The sequence below is a fragment of the Arvicanthis niloticus genome, chromosome 3, assembly GCF_011762505.2.
Source record: "Arvicanthis niloticus isolate mArvNil1 chromosome 3, mArvNil1.pat.X, whole genome shotgun sequence".
Taxonomy (NCBI): domain Eukaryota; kingdom Metazoa; phylum Chordata; class Mammalia; order Rodentia; family Muridae; genus Arvicanthis; species Arvicanthis niloticus.
The window spans coordinates 112,303,617-112,326,101 of NC_047660.1; the positions used below are offsets into that span (position 1 = coordinate 112,303,617).

At 39.0% G+C, this 22,485-nt stretch overlaps 1 protein-coding gene across 1 annotated transcript in view; it reads left to right on the plus strand.

Moving 5' to 3' along the window:
* Abca12 (ATP binding cassette subfamily A member 12) overlaps nucleotides 1-15,128 on the plus strand; it is a 165,416-nt gene extending 150,288 nt beyond the window's left edge. Inside the window, exons 45-53 of the mRNA XM_034498585.2 lie at nucleotides 2,389-2,593; nucleotides 3,711-3,820; nucleotides 4,094-4,235; nucleotides 5,407-5,541; nucleotides 7,468-7,571; nucleotides 8,961-9,053; nucleotides 10,203-10,308; nucleotides 12,553-12,690; nucleotides 14,051-15,128. Of these exons, the coding sequence (XP_034354476.1) occupies nucleotides 2,389-2,593; nucleotides 3,711-3,820; nucleotides 4,094-4,235; nucleotides 5,407-5,541; nucleotides 7,468-7,571; nucleotides 8,961-9,053; nucleotides 10,203-10,308; nucleotides 12,553-12,690; nucleotides 14,051-14,158 (1,141 nt within the window). The 3' untranslated portion in view covers nucleotides 14,159-15,128. The remainder of the gene's footprint in view (nucleotides 1-2,388; nucleotides 2,594-3,710; nucleotides 3,821-4,093; nucleotides 4,236-5,406; nucleotides 5,542-7,467; nucleotides 7,572-8,960; nucleotides 9,054-10,202; nucleotides 10,309-12,552; nucleotides 12,691-14,050) is intronic.
* Nucleotides 15,129-22,485: the final 7,357 nt, after the last annotated feature.

The following is a 22,485-nucleotide window of genomic DNA, read 5'->3' on the forward strand; positions in this document are numbered from 1 at the left end:
AATTTATCATTCATTTAAATCTAGTAAATAGTTGTCTAGCCTTTCTATGTGACAACACCACAAACCCAGTGTGTTGATGTAGAGTAAGAGACAAAATTAAGTAAACACAGTTGTCACCCTAAAAGAGAGTCAGTGAGCTGAAGAAGAAGATAAAGGCTTTGTTTGCAGAAGTGAGGAGAAGTTTGAGTGTGTAGCATGGACAGTGAGTCTTGGAGAAGGACTGGGCTGAAGCAAGGAGAACATCAAAAACAAGAAAAGGGACACAGCCAAGTATATTTACCCCTAACCAGCACTGCCTTCCTAGGAAGTGTTCCTAATGACAACATCACAAATCTCACACTGACACATGTATAGAGTTACATCACCACATTAGCCATTTCTAAGAGCAAAAGAGTGGAAACAGGCAACGTACCTTTATTTAGGGATTGCTTAATTTATACATCTATATTCACAAATTTAACACTATTTAGCCATCAGAAGGAATGATCCACGAGTGAGGAATGTGACTCAGCAAGGAACACTGGCTGTGTAAGCATGAGAACCTAAATTCAGATGCTCACTGCCAGCACACAAAACATAGTATATCATAGCAAAGGCCTATAACCCCAGCCAGCATTGTCAGATGTAGGATGAGACAGACAGATCTGGGGCTTGCTGGGCATCTAATCTAACCAAAACTGCAAGCCCTAGGTTCAATGGTAGACTCTGTCTCAAAGGAATAAGACAGAGAGTGATGGAGCAGACACCCAACATCCTTTTCTGCATGAATGTTTTCATGGTCAAGTGTACTTGTAAATGTATTTGAATACATATACAAATATAAAGAATGGGTACGTACACACAGAGAAAGAATGATCCAATATCTATGTAATATTTGTTCTAGTAGTTATTAAATAAATGTGAAAGGCCAAGAAATGAGTATTATATATTGCCATGAGAGTTAAAAAGAAATTTACCTTCTTATAATAGATTATCTTTATTGTCAGTGTTGCTTGAAGACTGCTTGCTTTGACATTCTATTTTCTGGTACCATTTTAACTTTAATATGAACCTGCATTACCTACTGAAAATAAAATTTTAATTAAGTAATAATAAAAGGAAGAAAGAAGAAAGAGGAAAATGTTATAGACTACTTAATTAAAAATTATACTATTTGATTGGAAGATAGAATAAATGTAATGACTAGCAGGTCATTTCGGCTTCCAGTGTGGCTGGAAGGTTATGGCATCTCTTGAATGTTTAGTAAAGAGACCTGGTTTGAACCTTATTTAACAAACCAGTGGCAGTCTATTAAATGTTAGTGAACAGAGAGCATCGCAACCACAGATACATTAGCAGGTATAATTTTTATGGAACCAGTGCATCCTGGGATGCAAGAGTCAGAGACACAGGAGAAGTGTGGGATTACTGAGAAATGGTGGTAAAACTGGAGCTTATAGTAGAGATAGAAAGAGTCAGGAAAGGGGTCCACGACTAAGCGAGGGTTCTAAGGCATTTCCAGTGTTTGGAGACCGACTGCCATCAGTAGACTTTTAGACTAGAATAGATATAAAGAAAGTACCATGTTTTGGAATCTTGGGACTGCTTTTAAAAGAGGCAGAGATTTTCAGGGTAGACTTGTAATAACCGATTTGCAGAACTTTAAAAGGTTTAGTTTAATTTTTGATTTGGTGTTTGTTGGACAAGACCGAGGTAAGTCTGGGACTTAAAGACTTTGCAGGGCTGATAATCTTAAATTATCTCCTGGATCTTAAGTGAGATACTGGTTGTAAATAAGATGCAGAATAAATGGTATTCATATTATAAATTATTTAAACAGACAGACCTGCTAGTTGTTAGCAGTCCGATCCTAGGCTTCGTCTCCCTCCCCTTGAAAAAAAAGGAGAGGAAAGAGAATATAATTAAGAGGGTATGCCTCATTTTAGATTTATCACAATACATAGGAAGAAGAAGAAAAGATGAAAGAAAGAAAAGGAGCAAGAGCAGAAAGGGTGATGAGAAGGGAGAAGGGTGAAAAGGGGAGGAGAAGGAAGAGAAGACAGTTGTTAAAGCAATAAGGTGAAAGACGATCTTGGAATATTAAGTGTTGAGTTCCACTAATGATTCTGAGCTCCCTGTCAGAAGCTAGCTTTCAGGCACACATCTCATTTAGAAATAGGATTCTAAATGTGAACAATGGTAGACACTTCATCCATGGAAAGTAAACACCATTTACCAGCATTGTAGAGACTGTGGAAAGAACGTGACTACCACTACTTACATCATTTAAACAGGATAACGCAATGAGTGTAAGAACAGCCGAACAGTAGGTAGGCAGTATGCTTCCAGAGAAGTGAGAGCGTTGAAGTGTCCAGACTGAGTCGTGTCATTTCGTAATCTTGTTTTTAGGCTCTTCTTCAGAAAATTTACATCTTCGCCTATCATGGAGACAGTAGATGAAGATGAAGATGTGCGTGCTGAGAGATTAAGAGTTGAGAGTGGTGCAGCTGAGTTTGACCTGGTCCAGCTCCATCATCTCACAAAGACCTACCAGCTTATCCACAAGAAGATTATAGCTGTCAACAATATCAGCCTGGGGATACCTGCTGGAGAGGTAGGGGGCATGGTTTTATTTTGTCACCTAGAAATAGAAAACCCAAGCCCTGAACATTTTCATAGTCTAGGTGTGTGTGTGTGTGTGTGTGTGTTTATATATGTGTGTGTGTATATTTGTGGGGGGTGGGTATGTTTGTGTTTGTATGTGTGTGTTTGTGTGTATATGTATGTGTGTTTATGTGTGTCTCTGTATGTGTACTTTTGTATGTATATTTGTGGGGGGTATTTGTGTGTATGTGTGTATATGTGTTTGTATATATGTATGTGTATATGTGTGTTTGTGCATGTATTTGTGGGGGTGAGTATATTTGTATGTGTGTGTTTGTGTGTATTTGTTTGTGTGTGTGTGTGTGTGTGTTGTATGTTTGCCATATGGATCTTTGCTGTTTCTAGGGAGGGTTCATCCTCAGCACACAGCAGGTCCTGAGCCCATTCACACTGTCACTGTCTCTGGGGTGTACTATCAGCAGGAAGCTTGTTCAGGATGCTTTTTGGCACCTCTTATTCCTAGACCTATTCAAAGTCTGCCAGAAAGACAGCCATTTCAGAGGGAGGGTCTTAGCATGCATTGACTTCTATTCTTATGGTTTTCACAGATAAAAGGTCCAGGTAGCACTGAAAGAAAAGAAGAAATTTGGCCATTGCTATATCCCTTTAGTTTTCTGTGCAGAGCGAGACTGTGCGTATCAAATTCACTCAGTGTCATAAATTATTGCATCAGTGGCTTTTTCAGTAAAGTTTTGATTTTGTGTAAATTATGTGCAATCTATAACTGTAATTACTTCTTTGAGTTAGCACACCTTACCTGAGGGGTGCGTTATCATGTCACATAAAGGGGTACTATGGCCATATGTGAAGCAGGCCCTCACTACATACAGATAGATGTTCAGATGCTTAGAGACAAAAAAGCCGTAATACCCATTTGTTTTAGAGAGAAAGTCTTACCAAATGCCAGCAGAGCAGTACACAATCCAGAAGAAATTATAGTGCTTCATTCTTCCGGGGAGGGTGTCTCACCCAGGGTGGAGGAAGAAGTTACAGTAGCAACATGTTTCTGTAGCTTACATCTTTTCTCTCTCTCTCTCCCTCCCTCCCTCTCTCTCTCTCCATCCCAGTGTTTTGGCCTCCTTGGTGTGAACGGAGCAGGGAAAACCACTATATTTAAGATGCTGACTGGCGACATAATTCCTTCCAGTGGAAACATTCTGATCAGAAACAAGAGCGGGTACAAACCAATACTTCTACTTATTGAGCAGAACATAATTTAAATGGACTTTTACCTAATTTCATGATTGTATTATAAATCTTACTGACCTAAGAAGGAGATCATTGAAGTGACTGGAGGTTTTTATTTTCTTTAAACCTCAACTATGTCTCTGATAGATTATTTTTCTCCTTTTATCAAAATTGCTGTCTATTTTAACCAAAACAAAGCCACTAACCCAGTACTTAGAGACCTGTTTTTAGAAACTCATGTGTTCTGATTTCCTCCATTTAGATCCCTGGGACATGTGGACTCTCACAGCTCTTTGGTTGGCTACTGCCCTCAGGAGGATGCCTTAGATGACCTGGTAACTGTGGAAGAACACTTGTATTTCTATGCCAGAGTGCATGGGATTCCAGAGAAGGACATCAAAGAAGTAAGTACATATGTAGAAATATATACGTAGAGGACTACTAAATTTAAAGACCACTGCTGTCTCCATTCCTCCTCTCCTGAGAGCCCTGGCAAAGCCGCCATGCCACATGGGAAATCATAAAATGCCCCTCTAACCAGTGAGCCAACTTGGCTTGATTGTATAGCGTATATCTGCATCTATCTGCAAGCTCAGCTTTAGAAGCTTCTTGGCCTGAGTTTATGCAGTTTCCTTAATAAATAGATATTTACACTGTGTTTTCACTCCAAGTTGAACCTTGATTGGTGATGTGTAGTTTTGTTGGTTTTTTTTTTTTTTTTTTCTATTCAAACATTGGTCTACTTGATTCTTTTCAAAATGCCCAGGTGAAATAGAAGGGCTTCCATTTCTACTGTTTTATTTTCTTTACATCATCATCATCATTAATGCAGGGGATTGAACCCAGGGCCCCACATATGCTAAGCATTTATTCTACCACTAAGTTGCAATACTAGCCTTAATTTTGACTTTTATTCTGTAACCCTCCATACCACTGCAACAATTTATTTTTGTAATGGAATGACTAACCTCTTGGGGCACATTTCTTTGTTCTTCAAACTCTGGAGACCTGGTGGGAACATCCAACCAGGATTTCATTATTTGCAAGGGTTATTTAACTACAGAAATAACTGCAAGAACTTGTGGTTCCTACTGCATGACAGTTTTGATAGCAGGTCAGTTTTAAATAGTCTGAAAGTCTTTCTGACAACTCACGGCTCAGTAAGATGGAAAGACAAACTGGGATGGCAATCAATGGGAAACCTGCCTTTGAATTCTGCCTTATTTCTCTTCAGCTTTTAAGCTTTGTAGGAGAATCCTGTGGTAACAGCATAAGGTACAGTCTGTAATTGTAAACACATACAAACATTTGGCGGGGGGGGGGGTGAGGAGGAGTCCCATTTGAAAACATACCCTCAGAAAATTGCTTTTCTCTGTTTAAATGAAGTGTTAATTTTATAAGTGGTCTTTTAAAGATGAAAATAAAATCTATGTGGAATTTAAATATTTTCATCTCTTCTAGGTCTATGCTCTCCATGAGAAACATTTCCATTCACTGGCATGTTTTGTTCCATTTGGTGCTTTAAGGGTCTGAATGAGGGATGGGTTACCTATTTCCTCTTCTTCTTATCCACAGACTGTTCATAAACTCCTTAGGAGACTTCACTTGATGGCCTACAAGGACAGATCTACCTCCATGTGCAGTTACGGCACAAAAAGGAAGCTGTCCACTGCCCTGGCCTTGATAGGGAAGCCGTCCATCCTCCTGCTGGTAAGAGAGGCATTGTGAAAGAAGCTGCCACTACATAATTAAAACAGCACATCAGGTGTGGGTATTGGTCTCATCAGCCTCACTGTCAACATCTAGTGAGGTCCCACTGTGTGCCTGTTACTGCCAAAGCACGTATACTGTCACCACATTAGGAGAATTTGTATTAGCAAATAATTTATTATCATGATAGTGTCCTCGGGAAGCATTTTGTATCTGAAGCAATGGCCCGGGAGGCTTCAGAGAAAACACTCAGCATGTGAATTCGAAATAGCTGCAACCAGCTCAGGGGTTTCAAATGAGTCATAGAGCAGGCTCAAATTTAATTCCCACTTATTGATGAAATCATATTTCTGTTAGGCACTGATCAAGTGAACTAGCAGTTTCCAATTTTTGCTGAGGAAGAAAGGCACGTTTTAGAACAAAGTGTTGTACAAAAATTATATTCCTTTGTAGCTTAAAAATATGAGTTATTTCGCTTGTGGAGTGATAGAAAATAAACCACGTTGTTTTATATTGTCTTGGGAGAGGATCAAGAAATGCATTCCATGTTTATATTTTGTTAAGAGCTGCAAATTTTAATTGATCACCTGCAAATATAAATTGCACATACTAGTGATAGATGTTCTATTCCCCAGGCCCAACAAAGCACAAGGACCTTTCTTTCAGATATATAAACATGTCCTTATTTTGGAAGATTGCCTTCATTCAAAGATCTCCAAATTTTAAAAGAACCTTTACGGCGTGCAGTAACATCCAGTTATAAATGACTACATTATTCCAGGGATTAAGTCACATGGTGGATCCAATCATTTAAACCACCTAGAGTGACCATCCTTCTAGAATACTGGAAGCTTATAATGCATTACATCGCTGCTTGTCAATGTTTATAATGGAACCCTATTGTGTAAGCATCCTTTAAATGGAACAAAACAATCCTGGGGCACCCTTGTGAGATAGATAAAAGTTGTAAAGCCGTTTGCATGTAAAAGCACCACGTAAATGCTGTGTAGTAATGAGCTGAGGAAATACAGGCTACAGGAGAAAGACACTGCCCTCCTCCTGTATGTATTTACTGCACATTCCATTTTCTTTAAAAATAGAAGCGATGACAATACCTCCTTTATCATTTCCCCCAAAGGCATGCTCACCGCTCTGTTTAAATTAGCATACTACCAGGCAAAGTGAGCGTCAGATGGCCAGACTCCTTCCATCATACATACATTTTAATTTTTCTCTAATCTTAACCTATGATTTGTTTTTATTTAACACCTGTTGGGATCCACTATCAATTCTTTACATTATCTGTTGTTGGGTTTTTAAAAATTACCTCTGTCTAAATCTTTCAAAGCCTCATTCACTTTGAAGAGTATTGCAGATTTTTTTTTCTATTTGGCGCCTTTTACAAATCTTATTTTTATTTTCCCAGAGAGTCTCAAATTTCAATTAATAACAAAACACTAAAAATACATGTGAAGCATATTCACTGAAATGTCAGGTTGTGTTTTCTTCTGCTTCGCATGACACATTATCGCTCACAGCCACAATCCTGCTTTCACGGGAAAGATGGCAATCTTGTTGACAGAGTTTCAACTCTATATGTGGGAACATAGAAGTAAATGTAAAGACTCTGCTCTCTCGGTAATTGAAGTAGATTTTTTTTCCCAAGGAAACATAAGAGATGGGTGTAAAGTAACATGGTGTCAGCTTCTCTGAAACACTTCTTTAAACAGACTGACAATTTAAAATACTTAATTTTGAGTCTTTGACAGAAGCAGAAAAAAGCCTATTATATATAAAACATGTTAGTCATGGGACTTCAAAAAGTGATTTCTGTTTCCAGAGAGTTGAAATGCAGTGATTCTTATAAAGAACCGCATCAAAACTTACTTAATTTGATTTTTTTTTATTTGGTAATTCTTTATTAAGGATGAGCCAAGCTCTGGGATGGACCCCAAGTCAAAACGACACCTCTGGAGGATCATTTCAGAAGAGGTGCAGAACAAATGCTCTGTCATCCTCACATCTCACAGGTAAACTGAGTCAGGTCCCAAAGAATCCTGGGTACCACATGAGTATTCATCATTGTCTGGAATATTTTGTTTTTAATTTTTATTAACTGTGTGTGTGTGTGTGTGTGTGTGTGTGTGTCTATGTGTGTATTTGTATGTATGTGTTTATGTCTGTGTGTTTATGTGTATGTATATGTGTGTCTCTCTTTGTGAGTGTGTGTTTATGTATGTGTGCCTCTCTGTAAGTGTGTGTGTGTGTGTGTGTGTGTGTGTGTGTGTGTGTGTGTGTTTGAATGTGGAAGTCAGAGGTCAGTTTGGGGAAGTCAGTTTTCTCCTTCTACCATGTAGGTCCCAGAGACCAGACACCAGACTCAGGTTTCAGAGAGAGGATATTGGGGCACAACAGGGAACAGGGTCTCAGCAGACATTTTTACCATGAAGTTCTCAAGACCTGCTTATTCTTAGCTACTGTTCACTGTCACCTTTCAAAAAGTTTCAGAATCCTTAGTCTTTCCCCTACTTAACGCCCCCTCCTATTAGTGAGACTAGCTGATGCTTGTTCACACACTGTGTTTTCTGTCTCCATGTATTTCTTCATGTGTGCTTTCTTCTTGAAGTAGTCTCTACAAATTGTTGGCAAGTTCTCATTTCATGTGTCCCCCTAGAACATGGCTCTCTTCCACAAAATACCCCCACTAGTCTCCTAAGTATGAGGGACACTGAAGCACTCTATCTATTCCTCTCTTAGGACATTGGCCTTCCTTTATGATTTGGATTGAGCTTACATTTCATTACGATGATCACATAGCAGAAACAAATTATATCTCTTTATTATCAAGAGACTTGTTTGTATCCAGCTTTGAGTCCATCACCCTGTAGCTCATCTTTTTATTCCCACAAACTTCTGCATGGAGTGAACAGGGCAAGAACTGGGACTCTCTCTAGGTACCATCGTCCACGAATGAGAGAGCTTGTACAAGTTATAACTGATTATAAACCCCAAAACAAAATCTAACAAGATATGAGATAGAATAAAAGGTTTTCTGGATCATTTTTGAAACACTTCATAGGAAATGTAGGTCTTGAGTCAAAGCTTGAATGAGCTTGAAAGGACTATTGGGTTCGACAGTTGAGGTGTTCCAGACAGGAGAGGTGACCTCAAGTGTGGGAGGACAGTTATATACACCCATCTGCATATGTTTCATTAGTATTTTAATATTATTTTTTGTTCTTTCTCTAGAGAGATTTCTTGTTTAGGTTATGAGCCTAGCCTTTAACAGCTAAACCATCTCAAGAGAGCCCGCAAGGGAGATTGCTACGGTGCTATAATGAACTAATTAAACATATGCTTATGAACTACAACCCATTTATGTGCCCTGGATATTGATAGGAATGTGTTTCCTCTTTCAGCATGGAAGAATGTGAAGCCCTTTGTACACGGCTGGCCATTATGGTGAATGGAAGGTTCCAGTGCATTGGGTCTCTACAACACATAAAAAGCAGGTAACCAACAAATATGCTGGTCACACACTGTGTAAGAGAATTGCTCCAACCATTCCTGCACCCCAGCAGCCATTGTGCAATGGATAAAAATACTGAGATGAAGAGAGATGCTCCTCATTGAAAATAATCATTGACACACTTTAAATTTAAATTATTTTATTAAGGGCTTATTGTGTGTGCAGGTTTTTTTTTTTTTTTTTTTTTTTTTTTTTTTTTTTTTTTTTTTTTTTTTTTTTTTTTTTTGTCAAAATCCCCAAGTCTTAAAAGGTTTGAAGTTCCTAATAGTCATAATAATAAATAATTTGCAACCAAAATACTCCCAGGAAGTAGCCTCAAGAATATACCCAATAACAAATTAGACTTGACAAGTGCATGAAGGCATAGATTTTTTAATCTACCACGTTTGTTTGCCATTTGCACAAGCTTTCTGTAAGCTATTTAACATTTTCACCACATTGAAAACCTTTTAATCAAGAATGCATCGGGGAAAGATGCATAAATATCATATTAGCATCACATTAGAATTAAATTATTAGTTTATACTCCCAAGTGTATGTGCATTTATACATAGCTATATGAATTTCTGAACTATGGGATGATACTTTATACCTTCCCATACAATAATTTAATTGTCTTATCAGAATTGTTATCTGAGATAAAGACAAAATTATGACAGAGACCTCGAGTTGCTTGTAGGGTGCCATAACCTTTTTATAGTGAGATTAACACCAGGATATTAATGCCACACTTAGTGTTGGAATCCCAGTCTCTCTAATCTTCATGGTTGACATCAAATCTCCAATGGCCTGCCTCTCAAGACTTTGCTCTAATTTAATAAGAACTTAACTCCAGAAATTGACATGTATTATTGCCAATTAATGATTGTCAAAGAAAGACACAATTGTATGTTTTCAAGCATCCTGACATAGTACAGAGGTAGAAATGAAGAACAAATCAACAACAACAAAAACAAAGCATGGCAGTGAACTATTTTCAGTTTGCAGCACGTCCTGAACTTTTATGGCCAAATGACAGTCTTTATATAAGAAAAGGAGCCATGATGGTTGGCTTGGGACCTATTTCATTATCTAGAATTCCAGGGGAGCTATTTTGGCAAAATGTAACTCATACTGTATTTTGCACTTTAAGGTTTGGACGTGGATTTACTGTCAAGGTTCACTTGAAAAATAATAAAGTGAGCATGGAAACCCTCACGAAGTTTATGCAGCTGCACTTTCCAAAAACATACTTAAAAGTAAGTGGTGGCTCCACCTTTGACCTTGACTGCCTTTTCCAGTGATAAGAAAGTGGGTGTTCACTATTTCCCAGTGGGTCACAGCTTTGTGATTCATCCTCATCCAGTAGTTCAGGATTTGAACTTTATACAAAGAGGTAATCTCCCCAGATTATTTTATATACCTTTGTAGGTATTTTCGATTGGTTATTTCACATTTGCTATATTAGTGTCTTTCCTGCAAAGTCTTCCTGATCATACCGGATTTGTTTTCAAGTTGTACAGACTTCCAGTCTAATCATAGCAGCATACATACCTGAGGGAACCCAGGAATGACAGGCCTTATGTGACCAACAGCATTTCTTAGAAAAGAAAAATTAGTGAGCTCAGAATGCTGCAGCTGAGAGACTCTTTTTTTTTTTTTTTAATCTGATTTGTTCCTTTCCTTTGAAAAAATAAACTCACAAAAGTCTAAGCAATCCTCAGCTCCCAGAGTGATTCAAACATGTTAGAGCTTGCTCCCACCTGCTTACCCAGTGAAATCAACCAGATGGACACACATGGATACACATATTTAAATTTCATATAGCCCCTACTTAATGGACTTGGCAGGAAAAAAATCAGTCTAACAATCTATCAGTTGATAGACAGGTATTTTATACAAATTGAGGATGATAAATAATTGTGAAGAGCAAATCAAAGTAAAATAATAAAAAGAAGTTTGAAAGCTGTTGGTTGAGTCTGGCTGTCCAGAGGAGTTATCTAAGGAGACATTTAAAGCCTCTGAACTCTGTTTCTCTTATTTGTAAGCAGGAATGAATAACAACTTTACAAAACTAATGTGGAAAATATCTGATATCTTCACAAACTATAGGGCATGAAATTAACATGAAGTGGCATTAGATAGCAAAAGAATACATTTTAAAAACAATTGTTTTATCTTCATAAAGTACTTTTGGCCTCAGTCTCCCCAAGCCTTGGATAATTTCTCTAGAAATATTAGTTTTCAAGATTCTTACCAAAGCCCATGATTTATCATCAGAATTGAAAATTAAAGGACACCTTTTCTCTACAAACCATGTTGGTCTCACTCATTCAGTCAGTTGCCGGGTTAAAATATTTATTTACTGAGTGGAGCTTGCGGTTTTTTGTAAAAACCCCCACCCCATATGTGTCTCCTGGGCACAGACCTAAAGCTACCCACAGCACATGAGCTGATGATAAAGGCAATTTCTCCCAAAAAGAGAATTCCTTACACTTCTACAGTAGTGTTTAGACCTATAGATGAAGATATGTGAAATGATCACGTGAGAATTAAATATGCAAGAAGGCCAGATTACAGAGAGGCACAAGGAGAATACAAGTTTGTGGGAGAGGCCAGGCTCCAGACAAGAAGGGGAGAAAGAGGAAGTCTTGAATTAAAGGCTCAAAAGGATCTATAGACACCACAGGAGCAGATTCTGAAGAGAGACATCTGATCTAACTAGTACTCAGAGCAGATTCTTTAGCTGTTCTTGCCAGACTAAATCAGCATATCTAGTTTCTAGGCTTCTAAGGAGGCTGTTGCAGTCAAATGTCAAGCTGGAGAAATGCCTTATAGAAAAGCAAACAAAACAACCCTAAAAACCAGATGGGAAATGACAACCATTCAGAACAGCAGGAGTTAGCGTACTCCAAGGCAGTACCAATAGATTATGGAGTACATGATCCTAGTGATAAAAGTTAGAAAATGAAAAAGCCTTTTAAGGTAAATCAAGAAAAGTAGGCAACATCAGTTGAAATAAAAAAGGCTTCTTCTAGACAAGACTGAAATCTAGCTCATATCAATTGAACAGCCAAGTCCTAGGATTTTAGACCTATTTAACATAACAGCAAATCTACTAAAACTCTTCAACAAGCTGAGCATGAACCTACGTATGCGATGCATCCTGCAGGGTTATTTTTCCCCCTCTAGATGAGAATGTAACTTTCAAAATGCTCATAAGCCCAGGATGCTTTCAAAAATTTCATTAACTTTTTAATTTGTTTTCTCTCCGATGTTCATAAAAATTTTCATCTCATCTCTACAAGCTGTTAGTTTTAGAAATATGCCCACTATTTACACCATGGCTTCATCCCCACCCCCACCCTCACCCCCATTCCCACCCCCACCCCCAGTGGAACAATTTTCAGCATTTTCCCCAGCTCTCCATAAAAGGGAAATCTGATCAAGTCGATGTTACTTTGCCATTGTAAAACAATGTCCTCCCCTTTGGTTCCCCGCAGGATCAGCACCTGAGCATGCTAGAGTACCATGTGCCAGTCACAGCAGGGGGAGTAGCAAACATCTTTGACCTTCTGGAAACCAACAAGACTGCTTTAAATATCACAAATTTCCTCGTGAGCCAGACCACTTTGGAGGAGGTAAGATGTGTGCCATGATCCACAGCAGGGTACCACACATTAGTTATTATGAATTCTGCTTATTTCTTTTTAATGGCATTTAATTTACTTTTAATTAAATCAGTACCTAATCTTGCACCTGAAAACTTTAGCAAAGAGTCTAATTTATTTCTAACTGCCTTTGAGACATTAAAAAGTAAGATATGAAAGACATTAACTATTTTTAGTGGAGAAATGGAGGGATTTCTTTCCATTGTATACGACATCTACTTCCATAAATGTTTACATGTACACAGGAAGCAGGAAACCACTCTTGTCACCTACAAAATAATTAGCTATTAATGCTTCCTCTAATTTCTTCTTGGTAGGTTCTGTAACCAAGGTTGCCATTGTTCAGTTTTGAACTAGGACATATGGATGAGTAACAGAAAATGAACAAACTTAAGGTTTATTAAATTCACACAACACAGCAATTGAAGAATTCCTTTCTCTTAATTACTTTTCCACTCAATGCTAGCATGTTCCTAGGTCATCCATCAGCTTTGTATTAAGTTTTATGTAGCTCAACCAACAAGACCTACAAATAATAAGTGTTATGCTTGACTTTGAAGTGAGTCTGAAAGAAGTCAATGGATTGTACTGTATTTTATGGATTAATATTTTATAGGGAATTAAGATAAGTATGGTCTTGCCAACACTGAAGGGTTAGTCTTAGACTTTTATGACCAACATTGAGCACTATGAATTAGAAAACTAGACTCTCAGTGATATTGGGATAAATCTACAACTAATAGATTTAATGATTTTAATCATGTAAATAGAGCTGCATTGACTAATTTATTGGCAAATTTATATGTAAAATTGGCAAATTTAACATGATGGGAGTTTTCTACACAAATTTTGTTTTAGTGCATAACTTCCTGAAACTAGTGAATTCTCTCCTGACGTTTCTATTTAAACATTTGGTAGAGCATCAGACGAATACATACATGATAAAGATATCAATGTGAATAGTATAGATTATAGATATGTGGCTATAGATCTTTAACTATAGCTTTAAATTTAGACAATGACAAAAATATAGTCATATTCACAGAAATGGGTGTTATTTTCAAAATCCAGTTGAGGTTGGCTGTGTAGAGAACTTCTAGAGGGGATGTGCCTAAGCATGTGAGCACGTCCTGATGAAATCTTGCTTTTGTAACTTGTTAGAGTGTAAAAGTGTAAAGGAAGAAAAGGAGAAAGAGAATGAGTGAGAGCAAGAGGGGAGAGAGGGAGACGGAGAGGGAGGGAGGGACAGGGATAACTGGAGAGAATTAAACTTTATTTCTTTTTTTGTAAACCTGGCACTAATGTATTTCATTTCCTTGAAAAAACTCAGGTTTTCATCAACTTTGCCAAAGACCAAAAATCCTACGAAAATGTTGATACCAGTAGCCAAGGTTCCACCATAAGTGTAGACTCACAGGAAGACCAGCTAGATTCTTAGCATCTGCAGCAGATTCAATTTCAGCAACAACTAATGGATGCTTTCCGAAGAAGATATCACTTTTAAACATCTCTTCCTTATAAAGTGTTACACTGCACGGCAAGTTTACAGCATAAGACTGACAAATGATAATGGACATCGGTGAATGTTACTGCTCCCAAAATGATTCCCTGTATTCAACGCAGTGAGCATGCCATGTATATGCTGGTAATTCTTAGGGAAAAGGTGAACCACCCACTTCACGATGGATATCTTAACTTATTACTTTCAATAAAAGGACACCTTAAAAGGCATGGGTGTAGTAGTTGAAAAGTAGAGCCACAGAAGAAAAGTAAGGTGAATTTGGGAAGACAGTTAGGTGATCAAACACTGTAACTTATTTGTCGAAAATAATATGAATCTAGTGTGTTGTATGAAGTGCTAAGGCTCCATTAACAGAAAACAGAGCACACTGCACACTGTCTATAAAAGATGTGCGTGTTGGTTTCAGTGCCTGTGAATACATGGAGATATAGTGAGCCCCCCAAAGTGCCTTATGATAACAATATAGTAAGACAACAGTTTACCCTGGTGGTAAACAAACTTGGACCAGAAGCTTCTTGCTCATTGAGAGGAAATAGATGTGTCAACTGGGCAGATCCTGAAAAAGGGAGGAGAGAACTCATGTGCTGCTGGCAGGCAACATTTTTAAAGCTTTTGCAGAAACACTCACAATTCTAGTTTCTCCACAGGAAACTTTTTTTGTGAAAGAAAAATTAATTTGAAACTATTTTCATCTTATTTCCTGGCAGACTATACCAATGGTTACAAGATAGGCTACTTGATAATGCCAAGTAGTACCCTTTGAAGAAGTGCTTTATGGAGAATGGAGAGAGAGAGAGAGAGAGAGAGAGAGGTGTATACAAGTATACAAGTTTGCCAGCTTTGACGCAACTGTTTCTGTTTCAATGACCAATAAACTCAAAGTTTAGAAAAAGCCATTAATGATGTCATTTTGTTTGATAGGGAAGAGCCATGGATCTAAGACATGATTTAACCAATGAGGTTCCATATGATCTGGACCCTGCTTCTTATGCCTCAGACATCAGATCTACCAACCATCTTCTTTAGGATCTAGTCCTCTCGCCTCTTGAAGTTTCCATGCTGCTCTGCTTCTTCCCATCTCTGGAGTTTTTTACCTACTGATTCAATAGTACAAATTCTCTATCCCCACTCACTGTGCCCATCTCACAATTTTGAGAAATGTTACACTTTCCCAGAGAAGTTTTGCTATAAAGCAACCTTGGCCAGGAGAGGAGTTCCTGAGAGAAGGGGTGTTGGAGAGCAGCAAAAAAGGACTCAAAGTCAATTTATGAGTTATAAGCTGACAACCTATGTTCTGCTTTCTCTTGCTATTCTAAAAACTCTCTGGATAGTTCATCCCTTGCAGACCAAAAGCCCAGTCTTTTATTTACATATCAATTCAGTCATTACCCCAGGTTCCTTTTGATTATCTCATGAATCAGCATCCCATTAGCCCAGCCCCTAAATTTAGTAAGAGATAGCAAGCACATTTTTTTAACATTGCAAAAGAATTCAGAGATCTGCCTGCCTTTGTTAAGCACAAACAATAAGCTAGCGGTGTGGGACCCCACCCTGAAATTACCATCCCAACTAACCCTGGACCTGAATCTAAACTTCCTCTGCCCCAGGCTGATCTTGAACTCAGGAATCAGCTTGCCTTATAAGCACAAACAAAAAACTTAGCTGGGTGGGATCTTGCCCAATCTCTTTACCTCCTTCCTTAGTGTCTTTCTGACAAGCTGACTCATAGTGCAGATGCCTCTGTTACTTTAGATCTGTGAAGCTCCTTATACAATTTATATTTCATCCTATATTCTGCATAGTTGAGAAATTATATAGTTTTGAACTCATGTTTTCAGAGTTCTTTCCCACAGCCTTAAGGGCTGTCCTGAAGGTCTTAATATTTATCATTTTTCTGAGACATAGACACACCCTCAAGTCTTGGACTTGTGCTATTTCTAATTATCATGGAGTCATTAACCTTGGCAGGGAGAACATTTCCTGATAATCTTGGCAGGGAGAATACTTCCCTATAATGTTGGCAGGGAGAATATTTCCTGAAGGAGGAAGGTGAAGTAGAATATATATATATATATATATATATATATATATATATATATATATATATATATATATATTACAAACAAGCCTTATATCCACAGCAACCATCAACATTCATGGAGGCCCATACTCTGCTGGCTCTGTTCTAGGGGTGGGAACTATGTCATGCTCTTCTTTATATGGCCAAGCAGGACTCAGCACAGTTTTACTGCCTTGCTTTTTCAGCTTAAATCTGACCCCACCCCCATCCCCACATATTCTAACACTACATCATCTACTCACTTGTGTGTGAAATCTTGCATCATAATTTATTATGTATCTAGAATATATATATATATATATATATATATATATATATATATATATATTAACAGGTGGTAACACAATTTTAGGAGATGTAAAATGTTCTTAGGAGCCAGGCATGCTTGTGATCCTAGGACTCAGGAAGGTAGGGTGATCATGAGTTTGAGGACAACTGGGGCTACCTTGTAAGTTAAAGGCCAGTATCAACTACATACTGAGTCTTTGTATCAAAAACAAGTACCAAGGAATTAATTATCTAAGTACCAAGTACTAGAACAAATGCTCAGTGTATTTGAGTCTCTGGAAACAGTCTACATTGTAAGAAAATACCTTTGGTGAAAATACATATATTCACCAAATATATATATATTATATATATTCAAATATATATAATATATATATATATGTATATATATCAAAGGTATTTGAATATATATACCAAAGACTTTTAGAATATATATACTAGAAGGATATATATATCCTTTTAAAGTTGAAAATATGACTCTGGGGGGCATGGGAGTCTTCAGAAACCTCTGAGGTATAAAAAGATAAAAAGGTGGCCAGATACCATGAAAGAGTAAAGAAATTTATCTACTGGAAATTGTCCTTGTTGTGATTGGTCGGTTGGTTGCTTGCTTGCTTCTGGACAATGGAGGACAGCCAATCAAAGGTTTGAATGGCCTTGTAGACCCAAGAATACTCTAATTGTTTTTTCACACCCATTCATTGGGCAACCTCTTTATGGACTGGTACTGTTAACATTGCATCATTATTAAAGTTAGCCACACTCACAAATGCTTTACATAATGAATGTGGAAGCTAAGGAATGGGCAGGCCAGCACTTTCAATGAGTTATGCAAAGGTGACTGCTCCATCACAGAGAATGCAAAGCCTAAACAAATACAGACCAGGGAGGCCAAGGGCATGTGCCAAGGGGAGTTTCTAACCATCCCAGGACATAGGTCAGCCAATCTAATCTACCCCTTGGTAGACAGAAAAGTCTTACCTAGCCTCGACTTCACTGAATACACATTTGCTAAAGGGCTTGGTACTTGTTTTTCTTACTAGAATTGAAACTCCATAGAAACATCTGTTTTGACCTTACTAACCCTCTCACTACCTGCACATATAAGAAACATCTGTGGTTCTCAGTGTGTATATGTTGGTGAAATGGATAAATAAGTGAAGAGGAAACAAAAGAGGAGCTGGAGGGTTGGCATGGAAACCACACATCTTGATTCTGTTTAAATTTCTAAAATGCAGTTTCCCATGAGGTAGCTTATTCAGACAAAAGGAGAAAGAACGATGTTTGATGCCATATTACAGTGAATCTTCTGGGATGGGAGGGTTTTGATAACATCTTTAGAATCAGAATTCTAATGCTATGTTTTCATAGATTTCTGAACATTTATCTCTTCTCTGTCTTGTTGGAGTATACTACATAAGAGCTCCATGGTTCCTTTTTCACATCAAAGTAAGAAAAGCACATGAAGAAGTATTTGAGCCTATATTCCCGTGGGCCTCTCCACAATGGAGGGAGTGTTTTGAGAATTCCAAGTTCTCTGAGGAGGACTCTCCACTCTTGATAACATGTACAGAATCTACTATCTTTACAGGAGTTATTTGAATTGTCTCTGAGGAGTGCAGCAATTTTCACTTCATCTACAAATCTGAAATTTCATGGTAGTAAAACATTGAATGCAAAATGAGAAGGAAAAAAAAGGAAAGATGATATGTACACATATCTTTTTCCAAAATGTCCTCTGCCTGGATCTCTCATCTACTCCCCAGCAGATAGGTAAGGATGACCTGGATGAGGTGAAGGTGGCAGAGAGAGATGAGGCAGGTTGCCATCCTCTGAACCCCACCTGAACTCAGGGACCTGCTTGCTTCATTAAGCAAAACTTTTCAACATAATGCAGAAAGCTAAAGGGAAACAAATAGCACTTTCTTTGGCATCATTCATTACAGTTGATTTAGTGGTTCCTTGCTAACAAATCCACACTGAACACCCATCATCTGTAGAGTAAAGATGCAGATACTAGCTGATCCTAAACATGGCTTATCAGCCGGTCTTGTACTCTGTAGCCCTCTTTCCCATGAAGACATGAACTTCTTATCAGATCATCTGGGGGTTCTATGGGCCCTTTCTTACACTGCTCCTTCTTCCTAGAAGACCTCTTCCTCAGCATTTTAGAATCCTCTCTTCTTTGTAATCTTCCTTAGAGGTCTGCCTTCCCACAAGGACAGGCTGAGTGGATTGCTCTGGCCTTGGTTTTGAGAACACTTTTGCATATGCCTCTGCTAAGGCTTTTCCAGACTGCATTACAAATCATTTCTGTGTGCCTCTCATCCCGCCACATACCATTTCCCGGGAGTACTGACTAGTCAGGCTGTTCACTATCACTGTGTTTTCCCATATCCAGAATATTATTAACATGTTGTGTAGCAGGATATCTTCCTCACTACATTTGCAATAAAGCTCGGTGATTGGGCAGTATGAGAGGTAGGTGGAGTGAGGAGTTGGGAGGAAAGAAGGAGAGAAAGGGGAGGAGAAAGGAAGAGGGCTAGCGACCATGGAGGAAGATGGATGGGTCAAAAGCAGTCCTGGGTAGCACTTTTTTTTGTTTGTTTGTTTTGTTTTGTTTTTTGAGACAGGGTTTCTCTGTGTAGCCCTGGCTGTTCTGGAACTCACTATGTAGACCAGGCTGGCCTTGAACTCAGAAATCCACCTGCCTCTGCCTCCCAAGTGCTGGGATTAAAGGCATGCACCACTACTGTCCTGCTAGCACTTTCTATCAAAAGGTTAGATATTAGGTAAAAATTTTAATTGTGTGGGCATCTGTGATGCAGTGGGCTGTGAGAGGCAGCTTGGTACCTGGTTGAGCGCAGGCCTCAAACCCTGGAGACTCTAAAGGGATGGTATGTGTTTGGCCTTGCTCCTGGGCCCTTTCACTTAGCTTCAGCCATCCACAGCCCCTCTCAAAGAAAGGTTTGTGACAATTGGTCACGTAGCACAGGTAGAGGGCATGACTACAGGCCTCAGAGCCTCAAGAGATCTCCATGTTAATGAGGTTCCTAAAGACCAGAGGGCATAGCCAATTAAGCATTCCTTCCCAGACCCTCTTCCTACTTGCAAAAGATATAAACCTCAGGCCCTCCCTGAGAACATGGGGGAACAGCTTTATCCACTTTCTGCCATGACAATAAACCTTTTAAAATCATGGAGTACCTCTTGTCATTGGGGCCCGCACCATGGGGAACTGTGGAGAAGGTCTTCAATTACCAAGCCGAATCTAATCTCCCACTGAGAACCACTCTGCATTCCAGCCACGGAGCCCACCAACTCAAGCAAGGTAGCCGAGCCAGCCAGGACCCAGCCAAGTGAGTCACCTCGACCAAGAGTCTCATCTACCTCACAGGGCGCCACCCCAGCCTCTCCCCCCTCCCCTTTCAGCTGCGGGTCCATCCAGCCCATATGCCCCCCATCTCAACCCTTCTGGAGCCCAAGGGCTGAGACCAGCTGGTCTCCGGCCAGCCGCCTCTGCCTGAGGACCTCCAACCCAAGAGCTCCAGTCCATGCGGTGTCTCAGACAGTGTTCTCCCCACGCGCAGGGTGGAGTCCTGCAGCTTCTCACAGCCTGAGGTCTGCCCTAGGCACATAAAGTGAACTCAACTTCCTGCACTTTGCAGCTCCAGCCTCCTGGGGCGGCAAACCCACAACTCAGCTCAACTGGACCCACGCCCATGCTCATGCTACAGCCCCACTGGCATCTTGCTAATTGAGCATTTCCAAATATATAAATCCATTGGATAATCTTTAAGCATTAAGAGTCTTCATTCTACTGGGTACCAGGAGTATGGCGGGTATTGTCTGGGACTTACCAGAGAACCATGAGGGTGACAAGGTTGGCCCAAGATCCATGATTTGAAGCATGGTCTCTATGGAGCTGATCAGCAGAACCAGCCGCCATGGTAACATCTTGTGGGTGCCAGAGTCAGTGTTTCTAGCTAGCTGGAGCTATGGTCAGAGAGGGAAATAGCGGGAACATGGCAGCTGCCCAGGAACAAGCCGGACAGAGGGCCGTTTTCTAAATATCTCCCATTACAGTGTAATCGTTGTTCGATAAATCTTCAAACGGGGTTTAAGATATAGCTCAGTAGCAGAACCCTTGCGTAGCATTTACACAGCCCTGAGTTCAATCCCTGGAATTGTAAAATAAGTAAATAAACAGTCTTTAATGGACCAAAGAGTGCCTTTCGACTTAGAAATTTACCTATATAAATTAAACATTGTAATTTTTGCTTTTAGAGTTTTACATTTTTAGTTTTAGGAAACTACTAATTGCTGAGTGAGCAGAGGGAGATTGTAGCTAACAATTTTTAATTAAAACGTTGATTTTGTGTAAAAGGCATTCCATTAAAGTGCCAAGAATTGAACATGCGACCACTTTACTAATAGTTTTGCCGATGATTACATTCATTAAAAACAAAGATACCATTTAAAACAAAGCACTTTCAAAAAGACAGTTTAACTATGTTTCTATTTGTACAAGTGGAAAATAAGAAAATCTAAAGTAAAACAGAGTTATAATTAAAACAATTGTATCAACCACTTATTAGTGATTTGTTACATGTGAAATTCTGGGCTATATGTGTCATATTTATTAAAATATTATAGTTATGTATCATTGAATACATTAATTTGAATATGTGTAATTTTTGCTTAATTTAATGGTGAGCTATAATGGTGTCTCTGTGGTTGGAGCAGAAATCTCAGGAAACTTCAGAACACTGGTTGAGTTCTCTGAATTCCAGAGCTCTCTGTGGTATGTCTTTCAGGAAAGCACAAGACTTGAGGAAGGGAAGTAAAAACTTTCTTAATTTCTGCTATAAGTGCCTAATTCCCAAGGGTTTTGCCCTCCTAATGGAAGCACCTGCAAGGTGCTCTGCCCATACTGGGGATTCCAACTACAGCCGATTTTATTCTAAATTACAATAGTTTCATCTACTTTATGGAGTATACTATTGTTACTATGTAGGATAGCAATTCATGTTTGTGTGTTGATAAATTCACTTATTAATTCCAACAGTTTTCTCATAGAGTTTTTAGGACTACTACAGTTATTAAAACATCTCTAAGCACAAAGGTCATTTTATTTCTCTTTTTAAAATTTACATGATATTTAATTTTCTTCTTGTCTATGTCTCCAATTAGAATCTGTAAGAATATGGTGAATAAATATTCAAATCATCTTTAGTTGACTGTTACTCACACATTCATTGTTATGACAAATTATACAGAACATTATTTGTATCTCCATATTTCATCAGCTACTACTAATGGGAGAATCTATATTTTACAGTAGACAGCATTCATTTAATAGAAGATATAATGAATTAACTTTTTCTTTTTTTATTGGATATTTTATTTACAATTCAGATGTTATCCCCTTTTCTCATTCCGCCCCCCCCCCCGCCCAGGAACCCCCTATCCCATCCTCCCCTCTTCCTGCTTCTATGAAGATGTGCCCCCACCTACCCACACATTTCCACCTCCCCACTCTCGAATTCCTCCCCACTCAGTATTCAGCCTTCATGGGACCAAGGATCTCCTCTCCCACCTATGCCCGACAGGGCCATCCTCCCTTACATATACAACTGGAGCCATGGGTCCCTCCCTATGTGCTCCCAGGCTGGTGGTTTAGACCCTGGGAGCTCTGGTTGGTTGGTATTGTTGCTCTCCTCATAGGGCTGCAAAACCTTTCAGCTCCTTCAGTCTTCTCTCTAACTCCTCCATTGGGAACCCCTTGATCAGTTCAATTGTTAGCTGTGAGCATCTGCCTCTGAATATGTCAAGCTCTAGCAGACTTCTAAGGAGACAGCTAAATCAGGCTCCT